The sequence below is a fragment of the Parasteatoda tepidariorum genome, chromosome 11 (genome assembly GCF_982258835.1).
Source record: "Parasteatoda tepidariorum strain Cologne lab strain chromosome 11, Ptep-v5.0, whole genome shotgun sequence".
NCBI classification, from domain to species: Eukaryota; Metazoa; Arthropoda; class Arachnida; order Araneae; family Theridiidae; genus Parasteatoda; species Parasteatoda tepidariorum.
This window is the reverse complement of record NC_141765.1, coordinates 83,857,302-83,882,860: the sequence shown is the minus strand read 5'-3', so window position 1 is coordinate 83,882,860 and position 25,559 is coordinate 83,857,302. Positions and strand designations below refer to the sequence as shown.

Sequence of the window (25,559 nt, the reverse complement as noted above, 5' to 3'; positions counted from 1 at the left end):
CACTTGATTCACGACTATTCTATGGTAAATCTATGACACTTCAGCCATTTTCACATGATTTAAATTCACTTCAATAATTATATGTTTACAAACTCGCCATTTTGGTGAAAATATTTTTTTGAAAATTAACTCTTAAAATATTACTCACCAGTTTTTTTTAAAAGTAGTCATTCTTCAGCAGATTTTTTAGAAATATTCATATTTGCCTCAATTTTAGTATCCATGAATTGCTCACGGGGGTTCCTTACACTAGATACAATATAAAGAGGCTCTTAGGTAGGAAAAAAGTTTGACAATCTATTGATTATGAACTTCTTACCTTCAGAATTTTCAAAAATACAGTAGAAATTTGGGAGAGCAGCAGATTGCTCATAATTGGAAATATCCCAGGCTTGTTTTTAGCTGTCATTTATCTCTTTTTGGCCAAATGGTTTTTCCAAGTCAAAATTTTTAATATGAATAATCATTCTTTGAAGCACATGATTCACCATTAATCCACGCACTTTTCTGTTTATTTATTTTTAGCATTTATACATGGTTTGTTTTTTAAAATCATGTTTTTACTCCTGAATTTTGAATTTTAGTAACTACTTTAAACACACAAAAAACAGCGGAGATTCTATCGTTCATCCACATCATTTTCTATTTTTATAGGCTATTTGCACAGCCAGTGTTTAATTCGAAACTTAAAATGATATTAAAATTTAATTTAGAATGAGAGTTTTCATTCTGACATGTTTGATTTTAGGCTTTTCCATTGTCAAACTACAATCGGTTATAGACCATTACAACGTTTTAAAACTTAATATTTTCATTTGAATTCGATAACTAGATTCTGCAGACTAGCAAGTTTGGCAATAATATTTTAAAATAGTTGACTTTAAATAATATAAGACACTAGATTTTTACAAAATATCACTTTTTGTAAAAAGAATAGCCATGGTAACCTGCTTGTTAGTAACTAATAGCCACCAGTGGAGGCCCTGTACACTGTAAAATGTTTAATGTAAGCGCTTCAGCAGACAAAAACTAGAGCATTCCTCTTATTAAGAATAATCCAAATGCTTGTGTTTTCTAGATAGATTTACGTAAAATTCCAGGATTTAAATAAAAATTATATTTAATAAAAATGTGAATTAGATTAATAAATAAAATCGCAACTGATATTGGAAGCATTAATAAATTACTTTTAGTTTAAAAAATCAGGTAATTTTAATTATGCCAATTCTGATTAGAAATAATAAATTGCATTAATTATAAATGGGATGGAAAGAGAAAATAAGAATGAGGGAATTTACTAGGCAATATTAAAAAACAAAAAATAAAATCTTATTCAATCAACGAAAGCACATTTTTAAAGCAAAAATTCAATAAACAATTAAAACCCATTATAATAGCATTGATTAAAAATTAATTATAGGAAGGATAAGCACCAATAAGTTTGCAAAATTTAATTGAGCTCTACTAGTTTTAAAAAAAAGTTGTATATGTAAAAAAAAAACTTAACACCAAATATCAGATTATGCTAAAAAGAAACTAACATAAATTAAAGCAAACAAGGTGAATACAGCAAAAACGAAACCATGAATTTATGTATTGTCATTTGTGCTTTATTCAAGTTTTTGCTTTAGTCTACATAGCACAAAGTATGTCCTGTCCTTTGTTGGATAACAAATATATAAACAATCCATATTTAATTAAACTTAATCTACATTTATTAAGTTAAATGACATAGAATACATAACTAAAAAATAACGCTGTTATCAACACACAAGCAAAAACAAAACAAATAATAAAATCGTAATTTTTTTCCAATCTTAAGCTATTAAATAAAAAAATTACCCTAAATGTAAAACAAAGCTGCGAGAAAACAAAAAATGTAAGAACTTATTAATCAATAAATTAAAAAAACAACTTTTTAACAAAATCATCCTAAAAAAATAAAAAATCTAAATAAAAATATTACACAAATATGTATTCAATTGAAATTATATCATATTTAATCAACTAACAAACGTGTTTAGGAACAGAGAAAAGAAAAAACTATAAAAATGCAAAATGTTACGATTTTTGGAATTAATAAAAAAATATGAATCAAAACAAAATTAAACTAATAAATATATAAGTTGATTGATGTTAAGCCAAATTATAATAAAAACAACAACACTTAAAAATTACCAAACGAAAACAATAGTTAAAAGAAGAGCTAACATTAATATTAAAACATTGGACAAGGCAGGATATATTGATATAAATTGAAATTTAAAAAAAAAAAAATTCTACTTTATTCATGAATAAGAACTAATTTATTAGACATAAAATTTATTGAAAAAAAAAGTTCAAAACGTAGTGTAATAAGAATTGGATTACTTCTAAAAATAATAGTAGTCTTTTGCATTTGGTAGTAAATAATTGTATGCTTATGAATAAACAATCTTCTGATTTTATTTCTTTTTACAAAGGGGAAAAATATTAAAAAAGCAGACAACTTTTTAATAAAAGCAGACTATTTTTAATGAAAGCAGATCTGTTTCCACATCAGGCAAGACTTGTAAATGATACTGTATCTTTAAGGAATCAGAATTCCTTCAATAAATTTTTTTTTTTCGTCAATAGATGTCAAATATACATAGCAGACGGTAAAAAACGTCTTGTTTCTAATAATTAATGCATCATCCAAAATTATAAAACAATAATTTGTCATAATAAATCAAGGATAGTGAAAATTGAGAAACGAAAGTGAATAAAAAAAATACTTATTATGTCAATATTCTCAAGGCAGAAGTTAAGTTCATTGTTTTTGAAAATTGGAAAAAAAAAGTTTCTTTTAAACAGCTAAATTCACGAAAAAAAGTAGACAATTTTGTGATAAATTATTGTTACATATAGGAAATTTAGAAAATAAAACTTAAATTTGGAGGAGAGAAGAAATCAAAAGGCTAAAGAGTTTCACACTTGTTTTAGATAGTTATGATTTATAACCCATTGATAATCTGCGTCATTTATGATGGTTTTTCAAAACTCCATATTTTAATTTTTATTTAAAACCAAAATTTTTACCAACTCCCTAATCTGGCAACAATATCTTTTTTAAATGACGACTCTTCAAAACATTAATCACCAGATTTTTGACATAGTAGTCATAGTCATCTCAATTTTAGTAATAAATGGCCGTCAGTGGAGACAAAATATATTTTGAAAGTTCAACAAAAATTTCTATGCATATATATATATATATAGGGATTTTGGAAAAAGAATTTTTGTAAAATAGTGTTAAATAACACCCTCTTCATGAAAATATTTGTTAAAAAATTTATGTAGAGTCTGCCATATGACATTTTCCACCTAATACCATATATTATGTGTTTTGGACAAAGATATTGTCACGGTGTTCATTTATGGTGAAATATGAATAAGCCAATTAGCAAAGCTCTAAAAAATTTAATGATCTGAAAAATATGTACAATTTTACTGTAAAAAGACATCAGTGTTGCGGAAGCTTGTTTTGTCCCTAAAAGGAAATATAATGAATATGTTTTTAAATGAAGCATATTTACATTATCAATAGAAAAGCACTAAAGTATCACTTTTCACATTTATGCATACAAAGATAAATTAAATATAAACCAGGAGCCCTACCATGAGCTACTGGGAATGGAATAGAGATTTTCGGCTGGAAAGTAACCATGGGAAAGTTTGGTCAATAAACGCTCAGTACTGTACCATGAACACTCACTTGAAATCAAACATTCCCTGATAACTGCTCTAAAAAATAGGGCTATAATTTAACCAATCGCACAATTTTCTTTTCAAATGCGGTAACATTAGCATGAATAAAATGAAACTGAATGAGTTTATAAGATTACGAAATGAGCTGAAATAAAATGCAAAATTTTGTACATGAGTACTGCATGTGGACAGACCACTACTTATACTTGATTCTAAATCATAACTAATTAGCAAAAAGAAATCAAATTTTCTTGGATGAAAAAGTAATGTTTACACATTGGTCTTATGGAAATTAATTAATTGAATTTCAGAAAAGTTCATTAGTTTTCCTTTCAATTTGTAACAATATGACTTAAGTTACTACTTTACTTATTACTTTGCTTCATTTTTAAAGTGACTTTTTATAGATAATTAAATAAACAGGTTCACATGAAATGGCATTAATTCATAGATTTGTGTAAAAAAAATTAGGTGATTAGTAAAATCATTTTAAGTAACTTACAAGGAGCTACTTTTGCAGTTTTTATACTATATATTTTAATGGAAGAAGGAGAATAACAATTTTTTAAATTAGTAAAAGAAATAAATATTTATGCCAAATGTATTTTGAAACCTTTTTATTCTAATTCACATCTTTAATTGTAATTAATATGTCTTCTTTATCATACATTTCTGTTACAATTTTTTTTTAAATGTATTGCCATTTGTGCATTGTATAAAGAAGTAGCATCGAAAAAAAAAAATTATTTGATAGAAATTGATTAGAGAGAAAGTGATTAGAAAGAATTAAAAAAATAAATAATTGGGACTTTAAAAAGAGGTATTGGCGAGGGAATATACCCTGTAACATTGAAATAGTAAGAATTATTATATAATGAGACTTGAAACTATAATTTTTATTTTGTTGACAGCAATTTCTTAGTCAACTCTAAAATTATATCTTCGTTCACACGTACTAATGAAACAAAATATTTCTCTTTCGGTTATTGTCTTGAAAATTACTTGGGCACAATTTTCTTTTAAGAGTTTTGTTATCGTCTGTTGTGAAAAAAGCTAAGAAATTAATCTGTGCTGTCAATAATCATTATTCCATCAAAAAATGACGATTTTGTGCAGAAGCTGGAGAAAAAACCGGTTGAGTTTTTTTTTGCAGGAAAACATTTCAAGGAGGTTCATGGTGCCGAAAATGAAATTCCCACTTAACATGATGTCATTTCTTGATGAAACTTTACCCCAGAGAGCTCTAGTAGGGCACCAGATGGTTGGCTTTGTGATATGAGAGGGTTGAAGAGAAAAAAAAAAGAACAGAAGCAGTACACCACAGTCATTACACGAATAATCACAATCTAAAAGTTGCTGAATCATTCGACTCTGACAGATTTTTTGTTTGAACATTTAAAGAAATAAGAAAATGTATACTTTAATAATACTATAGTAGTTAATTCAGTTGATTTATAATGATTTGATCATTACACTACATAAATTATTTAAAGTTCTAACAATATTCTTAAAAATATTAAGTGTTTGCAAAGTGAAAACTAATACTTACAATTGTAAGTTCAATTGTCATTTTGTAACCACTATAGAGAATCTTAATCAAAAAGTGGAAAAAAAAACAACATCCATGCATTTTGTTAAAGTCATTTCATAATGTTGACACAGGTAATGGGCCAAGTGTGTTCTGAGAGGCTGGGAATTGAATTGGAACTCTGCTTCCAGTTGTTAACACTTTAGCAAGTTAAGTTTTAAAAAAGTGCAAAAATTATTTTGAAGATGTTTTCTAAAATTAGTACTTAGAGAAAATCAAAAACTGGCCAATTCAATGAGAGGAGTTTGAACCCCTAAACTTCTTCTTCATCTACATCAGAGAAATTAATGACATTCACTAATTTAGTGAATGCTATATGTGCACACAGTAATACTTGAGATATTTTATTGCTAAGAAAATAACATTAATACTCACCTCAAACTGTCATTGTGTGTTTTATATTCCATAACAGTGTTAGGAGGAAGATTTAAAACTCTCTTAAGAGTATCTCGTATTCTGCCATTAGTGTGATTGTCACGAGCACTTCGGTTCCACACAGATATAATATCCTCCTTTTGAAAAAAAAAAAGCTTTTAATCTTCTGACAAAAACTAAATATGCACTTAAACACAGTTATATCCAAATTATCAACAGATAATCAACAAAATGGTCCAAAAATATCATCTACCTATCAGGGTTCGATTCATTTCAAATTTTTTATATGCCCTGATAGGCATGTTAACAGCTTCTGATTCGGAAGATCTAGAAATTAATAAAGGAATAGTTATGTGTAAAAGGAAAAATATGCAGTGAGAATATATATTACTTCCATGAGCAAAGAAAATTCTGAATGAATTATTAATTTTCTTATTGTTAATGTTTCCTTAAAGGAAAATTTGTTTGAATATGGAGTATTTTTGTCACTTATTATTTTAAAATCTCAATATACACATCATCCATAGACATACATTATAACTATCAAATCATGACATTTTTATTTGCTACTATTACATATAATTCAAAAGTTCTTATAAACAGGCACAAGAACACATTATTTTTTTTAAAAAAAAAGCATATATAATACCCCTTTGAGAATTCAAATACAGTACAGGACCATTTATCTGGCATCTAGAAAAATTTTGCTTGGTTTTCATGCCATTTCGAACTAGAACGATTGAGAGAAGAAAAAAAAAAGCAGAAATTTTACACATCCTTGAAGTTGAGTAGAGGAAATTGTCGGTGGGTTATTTATCTTCTTTCGTAACCTAGAAAATCTTTCGGTTGAGACGGGACAGGAAAAGGAAAAAAATTTTATTTTCTACTGTGTGTCCCAAAGAATTTGTGGTTTTCTGATAAACTGTCATCAATCTAACATAAAGGAGTGGCAAGCTGATTTTGTTTTCTCTTCGATTTACAAGAAGGAGGGAGAATGCATTGCACACCTACACCAGTGAACAGACGGTAAGAAGTAACAAAGGAAAATATATCCCTATACTTTACTAAGAAAAAGTGAAATGGAAATACAAATTATTAATTGGATCACGAAGACGATTAAAATATGGCTATTTTTCTTAATTCAAAAATAAAGTAATAGTTAAGCTGCATTTGATCATTTAAAAAATAACTCAAAACATAATTGGCTGTGCCTGTGGAGGAAAAAATACAAGAACAATCAAGCTTTGTGTGGACTACTGTGACTAAAGTTTATAATTTATTGAAATAATTTAAACTAATAAATTTTTATCATTGGTACCAACTAAGTGATTCGAAAAAGAGAAGAAAAAAAATTGGTAACACTTAATTTAAAATGCAGCAAAGTTTTGCTACTCTTTTTAAGAAATGCTTTGAACAATAAAAATGAATCTTTTTTTTAACTTGAATCCTGTTAAATTTAGAATCTGGAATTAAATTTTGGAAAATGAACAACAATTTCGTTTGAAAGTAAAATTATTTTTTCTGGACCGTCATTAGGTGCATCCTCAAGATTCTTCGATTGGATGCCCGAGTAAAGGAACTTGAAACTTCTGCTATGTGATTATTGATATGTTAGCTTTTATTTTTTTAGATCTATTTTAATTTCTCAATTTTTGTTATCCTTGAATCATTATGCCAAATTATTGTTTTACAATTTTAGATAATACATTATTATGACTAATTACTTTTTGTGCAATATTGGAATTGTTACTCAAGTTCAAACCTTATTTTTATTTCCTTATCCATTTTTGAAGTGACAAAAATGAATAAGATGATCCTGCTATTTTCATCAACGTAATTTTACAACTACCTGACCTGTCTCAATCCTTTCCAACCCCCTTCTGTGAAATGGATGATTCAGGAGGACTTTTACCCCCTTTTCTCTTATTTTCTATATAACTCAAAAATTCATAGATCTACAGAAATTCATAGATCTACAGAAATTCATAGATCTCAGATATTCATAGATTAGTAGATAGATCTCAGTAGTAAAGATAGATCTCAGAAATTCATAGATTAGTAGAAATTCATCATCTACTTCTGTTAAGATTAGTTAAAATGTGTTAAGTGAATTTCATCAGCTAAAAGTGGAATGAAATTTTTAAAAAAAATAAATATTTGAATTTTGTATGTTTTAAACTTGTTTTTCTTATTTAAACTGGTAAATGTTTCCAATCTTTAAAATGTCTTTTTTCTCCCACATTTTTAAAAATTTAAGAGCGCTTTTTTCTTACTTTAAAATGTGTTACTCTTTTTCATTTTAATTTGGATCTGATAAAACATCAGTAAATGACATTTTTTAGTTGAGCCAGAAAAATGGGAAATTCAGCATCTGACATAGTGATGGTCCCGGATAATTGATTCTTTACTGTAATAGAAAGTAAACATTTTCTCACACGCAAAAAAAAGTTAAAGCACTGAAATTGGAGATCTCTTATCATTTTACTATAAAAAGGATGACCTTATGAGTTTTGAAATACATTTCACCCAAATGAACTGGTATTACCCATAACATAATGTAATGCTGCTATATGAAACAAGGAAAAATCAAATCCTCTTTGTCAATATGGTAGTCTTTTTCTGCTTGATATACAATGAGTTTAGTCAAATTTAATTACGTTCTTTTAAAATACATTTTTTCTCATTTCTTTTATTATAATTACCTTCTTTGGTAGTTATTGTTACACATTTTCCTAAGTTTTTAAAATCTGTTCACAGCACTAACTCAAGAAAAATAATTAAAAATAAATGCTTCTGTTTTAAAAATATATTCAGATCCATTTGCTTATTGTGGCCCATAATTTCTTCAAATTTTTATTTGATTTACCTCAATTTGAACAAGATGACTATTAATATTGAAGTTTGCTTTGCACACAGTTTTTTTATATCATCACTTTTAGCTGTGATATGTTAAATGAAAAACTCCTTTAAAAAAATTCTTTTTAAAATTTTTACTTGATTATATAAATTTTTAATTGATTTAATTTTTATTTGATTTACCTCAAAATGAACAACATGACTTTGAAGTTTGCTTTGCACAGTTTTTATTTTTATTATCACTTTTAACTGTGATATGTTAAATGAAAAACTCCCTTAAAAAAATTCTTATTATTAAATAAAAAACGATGAATGTAATCAAAAACATCTTAGTGTAATAGAAATTACATTAGTAACATACACTATTAAATTTTAAATCTAATTGAATGAAAATTTGTGACTTAAAAATCATTATGTAAAGTCACAAAATCTTATTCAAAGTATTTGGTTAGATATTTTTCCAGTTTGGAGCAATATGTCGCAAAAAAAAACATATTGGTTTTGTTGCTAAATGCTGTAAGAAGTAGGTTTTGTTGCAGCTGTATTAACCCTGCTAGTAAAAGATCAATTTTATTGGATTATCAAAAAGGTGATGTGAAAAGAAGTCATATGACAGTGATACATTATATGAAAAGGAGAAAAAGTAGCTTTTATAAGAAAAGTGGTTCATTATTGAGAAAATGCAAGATTCTCAAAATGCTGACTAAAATACAGAAAATTTTACAATATATATAAAGCTGGAAATCTGGCAAACGGTAAAAAAACCATATCCCTGAATCCATATGACAATACTGCTAACGCCGATGAATCCAACACAGATTACATTCAGAAATCTTTAAATTCGCAGCTTTATGGTATGTTTTAAAAGTTTTCATCATGCTATATTTTTTGTAATACTATTGAATAAATTATTTTAATTTTCTTAATCTTAATTTTTTCTAAATGTAATCTAAAGCATTGCTTCTAAAAAACAATTATATTTGAAGAAAATATGAGAGAAAATGTGAAATTGCATAACATATTCAAAATAGTTCTTGGAAGAGGTAATTTATAAAGGTATATTGATACAGAGTTTTTGATACCTATTTCATTGTTTGCAACACACTGATATTTCACATTCACCAAATGTCCAACTTTATTACCAGTGTATAAGTCGTATTTTATAACCTTGTATTTCATAAAATTTTGAAGGTTTGAAAAGTCAACTTATACACCGGAATATATTTAAGAATTTTTTTTTTTTTTTTACCTGAAATCTAATAGAAACAACAGCTCCACATATTTCATCACCAACCAAAAACTGTTCACCTAATATTGCTAAGATCAAATCTTCCCAACAACGAGATGCAAGACCTTTTTTAAGCCTTACTATCCACTTACCTCCATCTTTATTTGCATCATCCTAAAAAGTATAGAAGAACTTAGCATTTAAAAATATGTTTATGTATTGTATTTAGAATACAAAATAATCCTTTTTTAAGTTAAAGTAAATATGAGAAAGAAAAAGGCAAATTTAGGAACATAATACAAATGATGATATTTACATAATCAATATAATGATCCATTTCTTTTTTGGAAAATTAGAAACTTTTTTTGCATTTAGAAGTCTTTTCTGCATTTAGATTTTTACTACACATGCTCAGGGTGGGAAAAAATTTCTATTCATGTAAAAAGCTTCTGATTAATACAAGATTTCCTTTAACATGAGAGATAAGATTCAGAAATCACAAGAAATTGTTAAATATAACCCAGCCACAGTGGCTGCAATATTTATTAAAAATGCAATTTTACTTAAAATACTGAAATGATAAAAGTACATTGCAGATAGAGAAAAAAAACTTAAATACAGCAATATAACGAACAAATTTATTCAATAATGGATGAAAAATCTTTTAATCTTGAGGTCTACAAATTTTTACATCGTTTGAATGAATGTAATTCTTCAGGACAAAATAAAAATTTCAACCAAATCAGTACAGTAGTTCCAGAAAAATCAAATTTTAAATATCCTTATATTTTTTTTAAAATTAGAGAATGCAAAAAACTATTTGACTGGTTGTGCATAAATAATATGCTCACATATAAATTATTCTAATACCCTTATCAATGTAAAATTTCTTGTTACACTCTAGTCATGGTTATTTAATTATTAAGAAACTATTTAGGAAACTTTTCCACAGTTCTCCTTAGGATTAAAAAGGGCAAGGTGCTTCCTCACAGGAAAGGAAACTCAATTTAACAAAATATGTAATATTATATAACTGATTTTGATCCCAAATTTTTAAATTACTATATTATTTCATGTGTATATTTCATAAAGGAATTCTCAGTTATCAAAATAACAGAAAAATTAGAAGCTTTCGAAAAATAATTAAAAACCAGCTAAAAGACAATGTCTGTGCGTATATTCTCTTTAAAAAAAAGTAAACTAAAAAAAAAAGGATATTAAGGATGTAAAATCACTAAAAATTTCATTAATATACCACCTCTGCCAATTAAAAGATGAGAATATCTCTGGGGCCAAGTATAACGGGAACTTTAACAATATAACTAGACAACATAAGATAAATCTTTCTAAAATGAAGGAATGAAATAATTATCAGTAACTAAATAAATCAAAATGGACTTTTAACTAAAACAGGTGGCGAAGAAAATAATCTTTTTCCGAAAAAAATAAAAAGGCACTACGTTTAAGTGATGGCGGCTTATTTTTACAAAAACTGCAAGGAAGATGAGAAAACTCGATAAGTTATCAATTTATATACTATTCACAGTCAATAAATTTTTTTTATAATTAAATTACTTATCAATAAGGAATATCCCACTTTTATAGTAACTAATTTAAGAAAAAACTTAGTTCTTACTAGAATCGGTATATTGGATTTTACGAGTGTGAAAATACAAATTGCATTATTGGATTTTTGAATCACGTAAATACAAATGATTTTTTAGATCCAGTGAATAGGAATAGCGACATCGGATTATAAACTCGCTTGAATATGAATCACAATGTACGATTTTTAAATCATATGAATACAATTCACAATGAGTAACTTTTATCAGGTAAATACGAAAATCGATTTTAGAGGATTACTGCATAGTTTCAAACATTAAAAACTATGAACCACAAACCAAAAATTATAATTGCAGAAGAGTCACGTGTTTGAAAACAACTCGTTAATGCGATTCACCGAAGGTTTTAAAATTTATATTCTTGTAGAACTTAATGCTTACTCTAAATTTTGAATTGCAGTGAAAATTTAGTCGGATTATAAGCTCTGATTCGAGGAAGTTTGCAAATCAATGGTCTTGATAAACTCAGAATTCTGCGAAAAAAATCACATGCTTCGCTACTAGTTTCTGAACATGGAGGGATGATACGAAAAACCTGGAATACAACTACCCCTGTATAAAGCACACCATATGATTTTAAAATATTTGGATTAAAAATATTGATGTGTGGCTTTTAAATCATATGAGTTCAGAGCATGTTGTGCGATTTTTCAAACCCTTCGAATGTAGACTGCAGTGTGATTTTTAAATAATGTTAAAAATCACATTTTTAAATAATGTTAATCCATTGTTAAGTACGCAAATAAGGATAGAACTGTTTGACTTTTAAGTAAAGTGTTACAAAACCCAATGTGAGATTTTTTAAATTGCAGGAATAGGGATGGCACAAATAAGGATCATGTTGATGGATTTTTTAAATTGCAAGAATGTGGGTCACAAGAAGTGATCACGTAAGATTTTTAAATCATGCGAATACAAAACCTGATGTGATTTTTAAATTGCACTAATGCGGATCGCAATGTGTAATTTTAAAATTTAATCGTGATGTTTCATCTTCAAATTGCACAATTGTGGATCTCGATAAGTGATTCTTAAATTGCAAGATTCCAGATCACAATGTGTGACTTTTTAAATTGCACAAATACAGATCATGTAAAAAATTTTTAAATCCCTTAAGCATGACATGTGATTATTAATTCATGTGAACACCTCATGGGATTTTTAAATTGCACAACAGGATTAAGGGCTCCAATACCAGATTTCTATGATAAACTGGGGTTTTCCATGATTCTTTAGCTTTTATCACAGAAAATGACTTTTCAAAAATCCACGGTTTTTGTTATAAACACGATCAAGATCTAAGCTTTTTAAGCTAGATTCCACCATCACAAGTGGAATTTTATTTTGTATTGATGACGATTGAAAGATGACATTACCCCCAAGAAGTATCGATAAGATCGATCTATGATGTGTGTTGACTAGGCAGCCAAGGATTTCTTAAATTACCCCACGGGGCATTTGAGCTTAACCCTATTTTCATAGCATCCATTTTTATAGCATTTATTCTTCCCGCATTAATAAATATTGAAGTTTTAGTTTTAAAGGTAATTTTTTTGTTTCTTTTTAAATTTGAAAAAAAAAAATTTTAAATTTTGAAGTTTAGAGATTGAGTATTATGTTTGAACCAAATGAATCTTAGGTCAATTTTATAAAAAAAATTAAAAGAAAGCTTAAATTTAAAATTTTTTTTTTAACTTTGTAATTTTATTAAAAAATAGTGTAGTTATGTTTTGAAGACAGTGCTTTTCTTGCATGTTTAATTTGTACTGCAAAAAACTTCTAACCCTAGTCATAACCTATTGAATATTTTAATAATTCTGAAGCAACTGACAGAAACATCGGTGAAAATCTACAAGGTATTACATAAACTATACTAATATCAAAATATTCTATGAATAGAAAAAATTACTCACCTCCCACATTGGTTTTATTCCATGTTTGAAGAGGTGAAAATCACTATGAACAGCCATGTCTGATGGCCTAATTAAATGCCCATAAAGACCCCAGAACCTTTCAACCTAAAATAATTTCAAAAAACACAGAACGTTAAGTATCTTTATTGATCGACAAAAATAAGTATCAAACTTTAAGTTAAAAATTTTGAAATGCGTTTATTAAAAGGCAATGTTTATAAAGAACTAGAGGAAAACTTTTGGCTAAATTTATGTGGTAAGTGAATATTTAGTTTGCTGTTAAGCTGTTCAAGCATAGAATAAATTTTTGAGCATTTCCTACATTGCTGCTACTGTAGCCTTGTGATTGAGAAACATGAAAACATTAGCTAAGTTTATTTAAAAAATGCAATAATTATGAAATAACTTAAACATAAAAATTGAGGCTATTCTAAAAACAAATTTATCTTTAAGCAAATTTTAATAGATTCAAAGAAAGTAACTCAAAATTAACAAACTTACTGTATTAAAACCACCAACTAATTTTAAGTTCTGATCGTATGGTTGTACATTATTTTGTTTAACACCAGGTCGATGAGAAAACCATAATACATATGGACACTGAAGTCTGTGTTCATCATCTTCAGGATCAGAAAATTCAATGTACTCTAGCTGCAAATGATAAATTAAAATAACTGTTATATCACTAATATTATATTTATCAGACATATTTATTGCTAATACGGCAAATTCTTAGTTTACCATCATTCAGTTCTATAGCAATTAAAAGAAAGACATTATATAAAGAAATATTCATAAAGAAATATTCATAATACGGGCTGCAGAGATTTAAATAAAGTGATTTTTTTCTGGAAAAAATTATTTAAATCAATTAAAAATTAAAAGTATTATTGATTTTTTTTGTTGAATAAATCTATTCATCAAGATTTAATTTTTAATGCTAACTTAAAGGCATACTTATTTCATAAAATTCATGTTACCAACTAATATCTTTACACTTGAGAATACATTTAAAATATTTCAAAATAATTCTGAAAATATGAGCCCAAATTTTAATAGTTATCTTAAAACTTGATAGACGGAGCATGCTTTTATACAGATCAAACAAGAATAATTTTTTCCTTATAAAGGTTCTTTTAATTCCAATCCATGCATATTAGTAAGAGCAAGGTAGGGTTTTCACCAGGGAGAAAACAGAAAAATAGAGCAAAAAGAAAAACCAACTAAGTTATAAATTTACAAAACTAAATCAGGGATCTGTCCAAGCCAAATTTACTACCGTTTAGCAGTACCTTCACAAATTCAACTTTAGGTAAAACTTTCACAAAATACTTTTTCTTAAAATTTTATTTTTGTGTCTTGTAAGAAACGATAAATCCATATTTTTGTGTTGATTTTTTAATAAAATTTTTAATTTTCACAAATTATGTCTAAATTTTCACAAAATAGGTACCTCTCAGAAAAACCTAGACAGATCCCTGTAAATACATATCTGAAAAGTTATTATTTATAGTCTGTTTAAAAAAGAATTTTTTTCCAACTTCATCAAAACTAATACACTGAAATTTTATTCCAAATATTTAATAAACTTTTTGTTTCAGAATGACCATATTCTATAATAAAAAATACATAATAGTTCCTATGATATTTTAATATTTAGAGTACTGATAAACTTGCCTTAAATCTGAAACAAGTTAATTAATAAAAATAAATGTTTCGCAAGATGTGAGGAAACAATGAAATGAACGGCAATGGCTTTTGACTTCACTGATAACACTGAATGTTGATCTCAATAGTTAGCTATAAGATGGAAAATAGAGGGCATGATAGATTGTAATCAACAAAAAACAGCAGTGGTATTTTTCCTTTAGGAATTAAGACAACTTAGCCTGTGGCCGCCTACATGTTCGCACATAAGCATTTGAGTTTAAGATTGTAAGTGAAAACAAAGTGAAATGATGTTTTTCACTTTTTTATATTGATACCAGAAATTAAAAAAAAAAATGTCCTTTATTTATTTCTATGTCGAGTATACATTGCTTTTGAGTGCCACTGCCCTGTATGCATCTAACTGGTACTTTTGTTTCTCCTATTTTATTCTCAGCAGATATTAAAATATCGAATAAATATAATAATATCAACAAATAAATTAACATCAGATTGGATATAACAAATATTTTGGACATTCACCAAAGCGGCTATATGGTTCACCAGTGAAAGTCGACATTCTTTTGATTTTGGTCATTCACGGTATCATATACAGGGGTGCCACTCTAAAAAAATTTCAAGTCTGAACTCATTTTTTGACCACATAATACTGTTTAGCGTTGTTTACCAAACTTTTAGAAATTTATAGCTCACTGACACCAAAATTTACCTTTCCTTGATATTAGCCTACATATTAAATCAATCATTTGATTATTTTTTCTAATTTTTTATTTTATGTTTTTTTAACAAACAAAACGAAAATAACAGCCAACCTTGTATATTTTTTAACAACTATTACTGAACAACCTGAAACCATTCGTATCCCTGTTTTTACTTCACCATTACTTATTTTTTGCTCTAGCACTATAATTTCTTTCTTTTTTAAAAAAATAATCTTGATTTAACTTTGACCAGCATGACAATAGGTTATGGTGGAGGAAGCAAATTAGAGCAGACTTAGATTCATTAATAGTACAAAATTTAACTATACAAGTAGATAAAGTTCAGTCAATCCCAGTCAAGACTTTAAACAATGAGATTTAGTGAAGCAGACAAAAAGAAGATAAATTAAAGTCCTGACATCAATACCATATCATATGTTTTCATTAAGATACAATATTTTTTTACTTTGACAAAAAAAAAATTAAAAAATTTCTAATGAAAAAAAAAAGAAACATTTATTTAATTGATAGAATTTATAAGTCTATTGATTTTTCTCAAGACTGATTTCAGTCCCTAGAACTGAAGAGTGGCACCCATGATCATATATATGTTCTTTATATCATACATATATCTATCATATATACACACACATGTATATATACACTTTTACTTTTATATGTATATATTCTATTTCTACCCTAAGAGTTTTTATTTCTCCTCTTATTCTAAAACTGTATAAATATATGTGTGGATGATTTGATTGACGTACTCAGGGTTCATGCTCTACTATAAAAATAAAATTCAAGTACTTTTCAAGGACTTTTTAAGACTTATTATGAAATTCTCAAGGACTTAAATTTTAGTTAAAGACAGACTAAAATTTAACATTTTAAACTAAAATGGTTTGACGATAAATGTTAGTCGATAATAGCAGTACTGAAATATAAGACTTCCATTGCTCTCTCTTAATTTCGGAAAGTGATCTAAGTATATATAAAAAAAACAACAAAAAAAAACAACAAGGGTGATTGGCATCAAGTCGAGAATAAAATTCATGATGCATAAAAACGTCAGGTTTGAATTTTGCATTAAGGCTTATTTTAAGCTAGGTATACAAAGTCTGAATAAGCAAAGATTCGGGCAGAAGACGCGGTAGGGGGGAATGTTCTATATAATACTGTGATATCAATTAGATATTTAAAAACAACTCTGCCGGGAGACTTTTATTTAATATTTAAAGTGGCAGAAGCATTTAGACAGTGAAATTTAAATATCGATGTTTGATATCGCAAAATGCGTGAATACGAATAGCGACATTGGATTTTAAACTTGCGGAAAAACTAATTGCGCTAAAAAAACGCTTAAGTACAAATCGCGATATTAGATTTTTAAATTGCTTTAATGGGAATTGCGAGTATGATTTTTGAATCACGCGAAAACGAATTGCAACACCAGGCATTAAAGTGGACAAAAATAAAAAAAAGCTGAACTTTTACAGCGCAGGCCACTAGGAGGAGGGGAGGGGGAGTGCTCTATATGATACTGAGATTTATAAAAGCAACTTTTAACTATGCTGGGAGATTTTTATTCAATATTAAAAGTGGCAGAAGCATTTAGACAGTTAACTTTAAATTTTTCTTAAATATAATTTTAAAATTTTGACCACTAATATATTAAAAAAAATTAAGCAATTATAGGAAGGCGCGACTATTAAATTACTTACTAATGAAAAATATATCACATCTTTGCAGTAACTAATTCAAGAGAAAGCTTACTTCTACTTCTTTCAAGAATCGAAATATTGGGTTTTAAAATCGTGTGAATATGAATCTTGATATTGGATTATAAAATCGCATGAATATGAATCGAGATTTTGGATTTCAAAATCGCGTGAATATGAATCACGAAATTGGATTTTAAAATCGGGTGAATATGAATCGCGATTTTGGATTTTAAAATTGCGTGAATATGAATCGTGCTGTTGAATTTTAAAATCGCGTGAATATGAATCGCGATTTTGGATTTTAAAATCGCGTGAATATGAATCACGATATTAGATTTTAAAATCGCGTGAATATTAATCGCGATATTGGATTTTAAAATCGCGTGAATATGAATCTGAATCGCGATTTTGGATTTTAAAAACACGAAAATACAAATCACGATATTAGATTTTAAAATCGCGTGAATACAAATAACGATATTGGATTTTAAAATCGCGTGAATATGAATCGCGTTTTTGGATTTTAAAATAGCGTGAATATGAATCGCGATTTTGGATTTATGAAATCCCGTGATTACGAATCACGCTGTTGGATTTTAAAGACACGAAAATACAAATTGCGATATTTAATTTTTAAATCGCGTAAATAAGAGTCACGATGCATAATTTTTAGATCAAGTGAATACGAATCGCAGTGAGTAATTTTTAAATAGCGTGCGTATAAATACGAAAAACGATATCTGATATTACAACTGCGTGATAACGAATCGCAAAATAGGATTTAAAAATGCGTGAATACGAATCGAGACGTTGGATTTTAAACTCACGAGAATACAAATCGCGATATTGGGTTTTAAAAACGCTTAAATACAAATCGCGATATTGGATTTTGAAATTGAATGAATAGGAATTGCTAGTACGATTTTTAAATCGCGTAAAAAAATTGCGACACGTAAGTTTTAAATAAGTTAAATACGAAAATCGATTATTGATATTAAAATCGTCTGATTAAAAATCGCGATTTTAGCAAACATTTAAAATTCCAAAAATCAGCCAAACAAAACAAAAAAAAAAAAAAAAAAAATCAAATATCGGCGCTCGTAACGAAACGCTTAGACTCCTTTCCACTCTATAGCAGAAGTCGCGGTAATCCGACTATCGGTCGGGCGGCTTGGGTTTCTCCAATCGGACTTCACAAAAATTTTAGTTTTTGGAACATGGTCGGAAATTTTCAAAATTGGGGGAAAAAAAGCGGATTTCCGCTTTTTCGTGGAAGTCTTTCATCTCTGCAGCACATAATTTTTAAATAAGTCTAATACGAAGATCGATGATTGATATTAAAATCGCCTAAATAAGAATCGAGATTTTGTCAGAATCTGGCGCAGTTCCCAATATTTAAAATTCCTAAAATCAGCCAAACATACATAAAATCCTAAAATCAAACAGTACGTGTCATCATCTGAAAGACGGGGAAGTCATTCTCTCACACTTACGCGCGTCAAAAAGTTAAACATAGAAATACTGGAAATAGGGCTGTTTTCCTGAGTTTTCGATACTTTTCAAGGTCATTTCGAAATTTTCAAGGATTTAATATCATTTTCAAGTACTTCTAGGGGCCCTTGAAAATCAAAATGAAATTCAAGTACTTTTCAAGGCTTTTTCAAGGCCGCGGGAACCCTGCGTACTTCCTTTAGTTGCTAAAAGAACTTTATAAAATTTTAAAAAAATAAATCATACAAATTATTATTTATTTTCTAATTATTGTTCTAATTTGGGATGTGTGCCACCCCATTACTTAGTTCATAATTCAATGCAGCATGGTAAATAGTAAGAAGTAAGAACAAAGCTTATTAAAATCACATTCGTTCATAAGTCATTTTGATGAAGCCGGTACTGCAGACTGGCCCAGAAAATTTTGCTATGAGGCTTATAAAGAGTAAAATTTAAAGTAACAGTGTTGCTAAAGTTAGCACCTGAAAAGTAGTCTGCAAAAATGGCTTAAAATTCCCTGATGGCTTAAGCAACTTCAGATAATGGTATATAATTTATAGTTTATTTTTATTATACATATTGATACAAAAATAGTTACATTTTATATCAAAGAACAAAATATATTCATACGCATTAGATCACAGGTATTGAGTTACTTTATGAATAACCAGGTAACCCACAGGCTTGCATAATTAAAATGTGATAATTCTAATGCAATTATATGAAAAACTCTTAAATTTCAAAGAACTATCAACATTACGTCAAATAGTGGAAACCGGAGTCATTTGCATAAAATGTGTAAACTTTGATTGGAGCAGAAGTTTTTATAAATATTCTGTAAAGATGAACACAAATTTAATATTATTTTGAAATTTCAAATAGTAGAGACAGGAAAGAAAAGGTTTATAATATTTTAGATGACAAGATTGTCACTGTTACGACATTTGTTGAAAACTGTGACACGACCCTATATCCAAAAAATTTTAGCTTTCATATTACATATAAATTGGTAAATAAGTAAATAGAGCAGATTCATCTAATAAATAAATCAAATTCTAATATTACAAGTTAATTTTTTTTTAATAATTTGTATCAGATACTACAGGTATAAATTTAAATCTAATTTTTAATTTGAAGAAACTGATTTATGATTAATGAATTGGTTCAATAGAACTAATTTTAACTATTGATCCAATTATTATAATTGTATTTAAATGCAATGTTCATAAGAAAATTACTCTAACAATTAATAAAATACTTACCTGTCCATTTGAATTATGCCCATTTTCTTGAGGTGGCGGTGATGGTGCCCTTATATCTGATACTTTACTTTTCAGGCTATAATAAAAATAAATATAAATCAGCCTATAATCACAGCAGCTTTTAAATATAATAGAGCTGCAGATAGAGATGTGAAGAAAATCAGAAGTGAAGGAGATGGTGATTACCAAAAATCAGTCGAAAATTTTAATCAGATTCGAATCAAGAATTAAAGATTTTCAAAGTTTTAAATAGTTTAATTAGTATAACTAAGAAAAGGAAACCAAAAATAACATGAAAAAATAAATAGAAGTATATTTGATCCAATGTAAAATGAAGTTCTTCAATAGCATAGAACCACTTTTGTATATAAAATTATGAGTATAATACCGATATAGGGTAAAATAAATAAAAAAATATTAACATCAAATTATAAAAGATAGTGAGGGATAAAATCTAAATGCTATTTTCATAGACACATTATAAATTATTTACCAAAATACACGATTCCAATTTAAAAATCAAAGAGGAATAGTATATAATCTTACATGAGAGTTGGGTATCGATTACAACTGTAATTGATTACAGCTAATTACTGCTAAGTAATAAATTACTTGTAATCACGATTACCGGCAATTCAGATTACAAGTAATCATAGTGTTTTATTACATCAGAGTAGGGCAAAAATGTAATCGATTACATCTTTCAATAACAGTAATCAATTACTGATAATCATGATTACAAACATTCATAATTTTAATTACAACTGTAATCATTATTACATAACCAATTACTGCAATCAATTACTTGTAATTGTGATTACAAGTAATCAAAATTATACAATTACATGTAATTATGATTACAATTAATCTAAATGCAGGATTACAAGACTATTGTATACCAATATATGATAATACTTTACTGTAGAGAGTACAATGTATCGTATGATACATTTTGTACGCATTTACATACAGTGTACGTTCGAATGAATATTACAAAAAAGTATGTACGCATGTATTTATCTAGTGCATATGTGTAGACATTTTAGTTACATACACACACCTACATTGTATGTATAAAATATATGCACGTACGTATATATCAAATAATTATGAATGTATGTACAAATTATACAGACATGCACATTTGTACACAATAAATGTATGCATTTTATGCAAATACTTGTGCATGTAAAATGTTAATCCATGCTCGTGTATGCATGTATATACAAGTTCTTGTTGTTTGTACAAACATACATACAATGTACACCCTATACATGTACCTACAATATATTTATATCTTATGCCTGCTTCTATGTACCTATGTATGAATGCCCTATACATGTATGTCCAATTAAAGTACAGTAGAGAACCGATTATCCGGAACGATTGGGACCATCGCGATTCCGGATAACTGATTTTTCCGGTTTTCTGAATCGCTACAAAATGTCGTTTTTTTAATGTTTATAAAATGAAACTAAGAAATTATTTTAAAATAGTTTTAGAAACAATAAAAAATTATAAATAATAATACACTTAAGCTTAAATAAGGAAATAAATTATGAAATCAAAATTATATACAGGCTTATATATGTTATTAATGAAAATCTTGCAGGAAAAAAAATTTTTTTAATGGAAGAAAATTAATTTCCAGTTCCGAATTTCATTCCAGTTATCTGGTTTTCTGATTTCCGGATAAGAGGTTCTGCACTGTATGCCCCATGCATGTGTGTACAATGTATGTATATCCCATGTTTGCACGTACGATGTATGAATTTTCCATGGATGCATAAAAGATTTATTTATGAACAATATATCTGTATATGTATACAGATATATGTATGTACAATATCAGGGTGGCCACTCAAATCAGGTTTCAAATTTCCTTGATTTTTCCAGGTAAATATCCTAAAATTTCCAGGTCAATGTGCTTTTTCCCCCGCAAAGTTTAGGATGGGTACAAGAAAAGTGTCAATATTACAAAGTATTTTATTTAAAATATTATTTTTTTAATGTTATATTATCATCTTTGACTCAATGGATAGAGTGCTAACCAGGTCACCTTTTGGGAATGAGGTGATCTGGAAAGGTTCTCTATTCTTTAAGAAACCATGGGAGTTTGACAGGGTTATAATGAACCAAATTTTGGTGCAAGCGAAGTATTACTAATTTGATGTTTGGCAACAAATTTTCGTCTAAAAGTGGGTATAACAGTTGGTAAAATAATTTTAATTAAGAAAATTAGAAAATAATTTAAATTAGTGAAATTAAGAAAAATCAAAGAAAAAATTCCAGCTTTTCTTTAAAAAAATCCCTGATTTTTCCAGGTTTCTGTCCAAATTTCCCTGATTTTTCCAATATAAAAAAATTCCCTGATAATTCCAGGTTCTCAAGGTTTTCCAGGAGGCTGGCGACCCTGATTATATGCATGTTTAACGCATGTAAATATATACACAATATATTTATGTTCAATGAATGTATCCAAATATGCATAATACTTTTGTGTACGGTTTTAAGTACATATACACATACATACATTTGACATGCATATATCGTACAGATGTATATATATATCGTACAGAGATGTACATTCGTGTACAATGTATGTTCATGCATTGAACATACGTATATACACTGCATTTATACATATGTACATAGAATAATGATACATAAATCGTAAATACGTGAGCGTATGTACAGATGTACAATACAAATGTCTAAATATATGTATAATACAGTGCAGAACCCGTTATCCGGAAATCAGAAAACCGGAAAACCAAAAAACCGGAACGAAATTCGATAAATTGTCCCGCCATTTTTCAAAAAAAATACTTTTTTTCCTCAGAAGATTTCAGGATTTTACGTTCTTTTTTGAAAGATGTTTACCTTACCATCATTTTTTTAAATAATCATTAGTGTATTACTTCATTGTTTTTTCTTCTTTTTAAGATTATTTCCAAACATTTTTTTTTTTTTAGTTGGGTTAAACAATAAAAAAACGGCTTTTTGTAGCGATTCAGAAAACCGGAAAAATCAGTTATCCGGAATAGCGATGGTCCCGATCGTTCCGGATAATCGGTTCCCTACTGTACAATAAACAACGTGTATATAAGTTAGGTGTAAAAACCACTGATAACGATTCAAGCAAGTTAAATGATAAAAATCAAACAATATTTAAATTATTTTTCAGCTTTCATTGTTCTATATCCTTTTTAAATTTTTTGAATAAAAATAATTTTCAAATATTTGACACAACAAATAAATTTCTTTATATAACATAATGAAAGCATAATTCCTAGAAATTTTTAGAAGGCAAAAAAAATGCTTAATTTTAAATATGGAAAAAAAACATAAAGGAATTTAAAATAAGATTGTTTGCTCTAAAAAAAACAATAAGAGATTAAGTTTTATATGTTTTAGAACACTTTTTAAAACAAACTTTAATAACTGGTATAATTTTTCCTTAATTATAGTAATCACAATTACTTGTAATCACGATTACGTGTAATCTTATATTTTGATTACTTGTAATCATAATTACCCGTAATCGTTTTGTTGTGATTACTTGGAACAACGATTACTAACGAGTGGTAATAAAAATTTAGGGAATTGCAATCAAGATTACAAGTAATTGATTACTGTAATCAATTATTGTAATCATAATTACAGCTGTAAACAAAATTATAAAAAATTTGTTAATACGATTACAAGCAATTGATTACTGTAATCGACTATTGTAATACCGATTACAGCTGCAATCAACTATTGTAATACCGATTACAGCTGTAATCATGATTACACCTGCAATCAAAATTATGTTATCTTGTAATCATTATTACAAGTAATTGATTACTGTAATTGAAAATCGTAATCAATTACAATTTTGGCCAACTCTGTCTTACATTTCTCTTAGTGTGATAAATCTTTTAAAAATAAAACGCCTTCAAAATATAAAATAAGAAACATTCTTATGCAAGTAGAAAAACAGAATAAAATTTATTACACATAAAATTGTGCTTTTTAATTGCATTAAATAAAAAACAAATAAAATCCCTATACAATTCTATAAATTAATACTTACATAGCGATGTTGTTCATTAGGGAATTCAATAATCTCGAAAAAATAAAAATAATTAGGAATATTGGATCATATAGATTTATAATACAACGTGACATAGAAGCGAAGATCACCTGTAATTCTGTTCAGAATTATTTAACTTTATTTCAGCATGTGAAAATATTTAACAAGAAAACAATAAATATTCGGAAGTGACGAAACGGATGAAGATTAATATCAGAGCTGTTGCCAACTTCAAGAAAGTACTGAATTAGATCTTATTAGATATTTATATTTAAATCAAAGGAAATTAATTTGAGAAACCCTGGTGGCAACGAAAAAAAAAGGATAGAAACTGTTACAGTCACTCGAAAAAATAGCTAAGCACCGTGATCCCTTCAAAATTAAATTAGTGCTCGACTCAGACCGTCGCCAATAGCCCATTGTGCAGCTCTGGTGCGACGTAAATTAACTACAACAACAACAACAACAAAATTAAATTGAAAACGGAAAACGACAAAATGAATAGAGTGATTCCTCAAGCCTCGACTCTCGCTGCCCTGTCATGACGCAGTATTTTTTTTTTTTTAAATGTGTGACGCGTCCGATGAAAAAACAAACACCCCATGCCCAACATGGGCCAGCAAAAATGACAAAAGAAAAACTGAGTGCCTTTGCAGAAGCCATTTCGAACAAAAATAGAAGACAGTGTGCGTGCCCTAGCGGTCAACACCCAAACGCCCAACGTTGGCCTCGTATGCATTTTAAAAAATTAAATCACTTTGACATAAAGTTAAATGACGATGGCTTGTCGGCAGAGGAGACAAGTTTTTTGACTGGAGCGCATCCATTGACTAGACAATGCTCATGGAACATATACATAATCTAGCAATGCGTGCGGTGCGGAATCTCCACCATCTCTTCCACACAAATCGGGCAGGTGTTGGGTGGGGCGTAGTACCACTGCTCAAAAGGTAACGCGAAGAGACAATTGAGAATTTCACTGTCTAGGCGAATCACCAATGCCTCTGTCATGAGATAGCCTTTTGCAAACCAGTGCACTACAATAATTCAAATCCGTCTCATACCAAATACATTAAAGGTCCGGTAAGAAGGGCCGGGATAGCCTGGTCGGTAGGGCACTGGGCCCTTATCCAAGAGGTCGTGGGTTCGATCCTCGCCGGCCGAAGACTCCCCGTGTAGTAAATGGTGACTGATGCACGTTAAATCTGTCGAGTCTCAAAGTCCTCCATGTTCCCACAACAAATCAATACCTCTGGGGGTACTGATCCAGGAGTTTCCTTGTCTTCTGGATTGGTTCAAAATTACAAGGCTACGGAGTTGA

General features: G+C 28.4%; 1 protein-coding gene across 1 annotated transcript; it reads right to left on the bottom strand.

Moving 5' to 3' along the window:
• Positions 1-3,421: 3,421 nt before the first annotated feature.
• On the bottom strand, positions 3,422-24,482 carry LOC107446432 (eukaryotic translation initiation factor 4E type 2). The gene is made up of 7 exons (XM_016061074.4): positions 24,239-24,482; positions 20,161-20,236; positions 13,816-13,965; positions 13,315-13,419; positions 9,798-9,950; positions 5,693-5,829; positions 3,422-3,511 (listed from the first exon to the last, which is right to left on the bottom strand). Exons 1-7 carry the CDS (start codon positions 24,331-24,333, stop codon positions 3,469-3,471), a joined length of 759 nt encoding a protein of 252 aa, XP_015916560.1. The 5' UTR covers positions 24,334-24,482; the 3' UTR covers positions 3,422-3,468.
• Between the last annotated feature and the right edge of the window lie 1,077 nt (positions 24,483-25,559).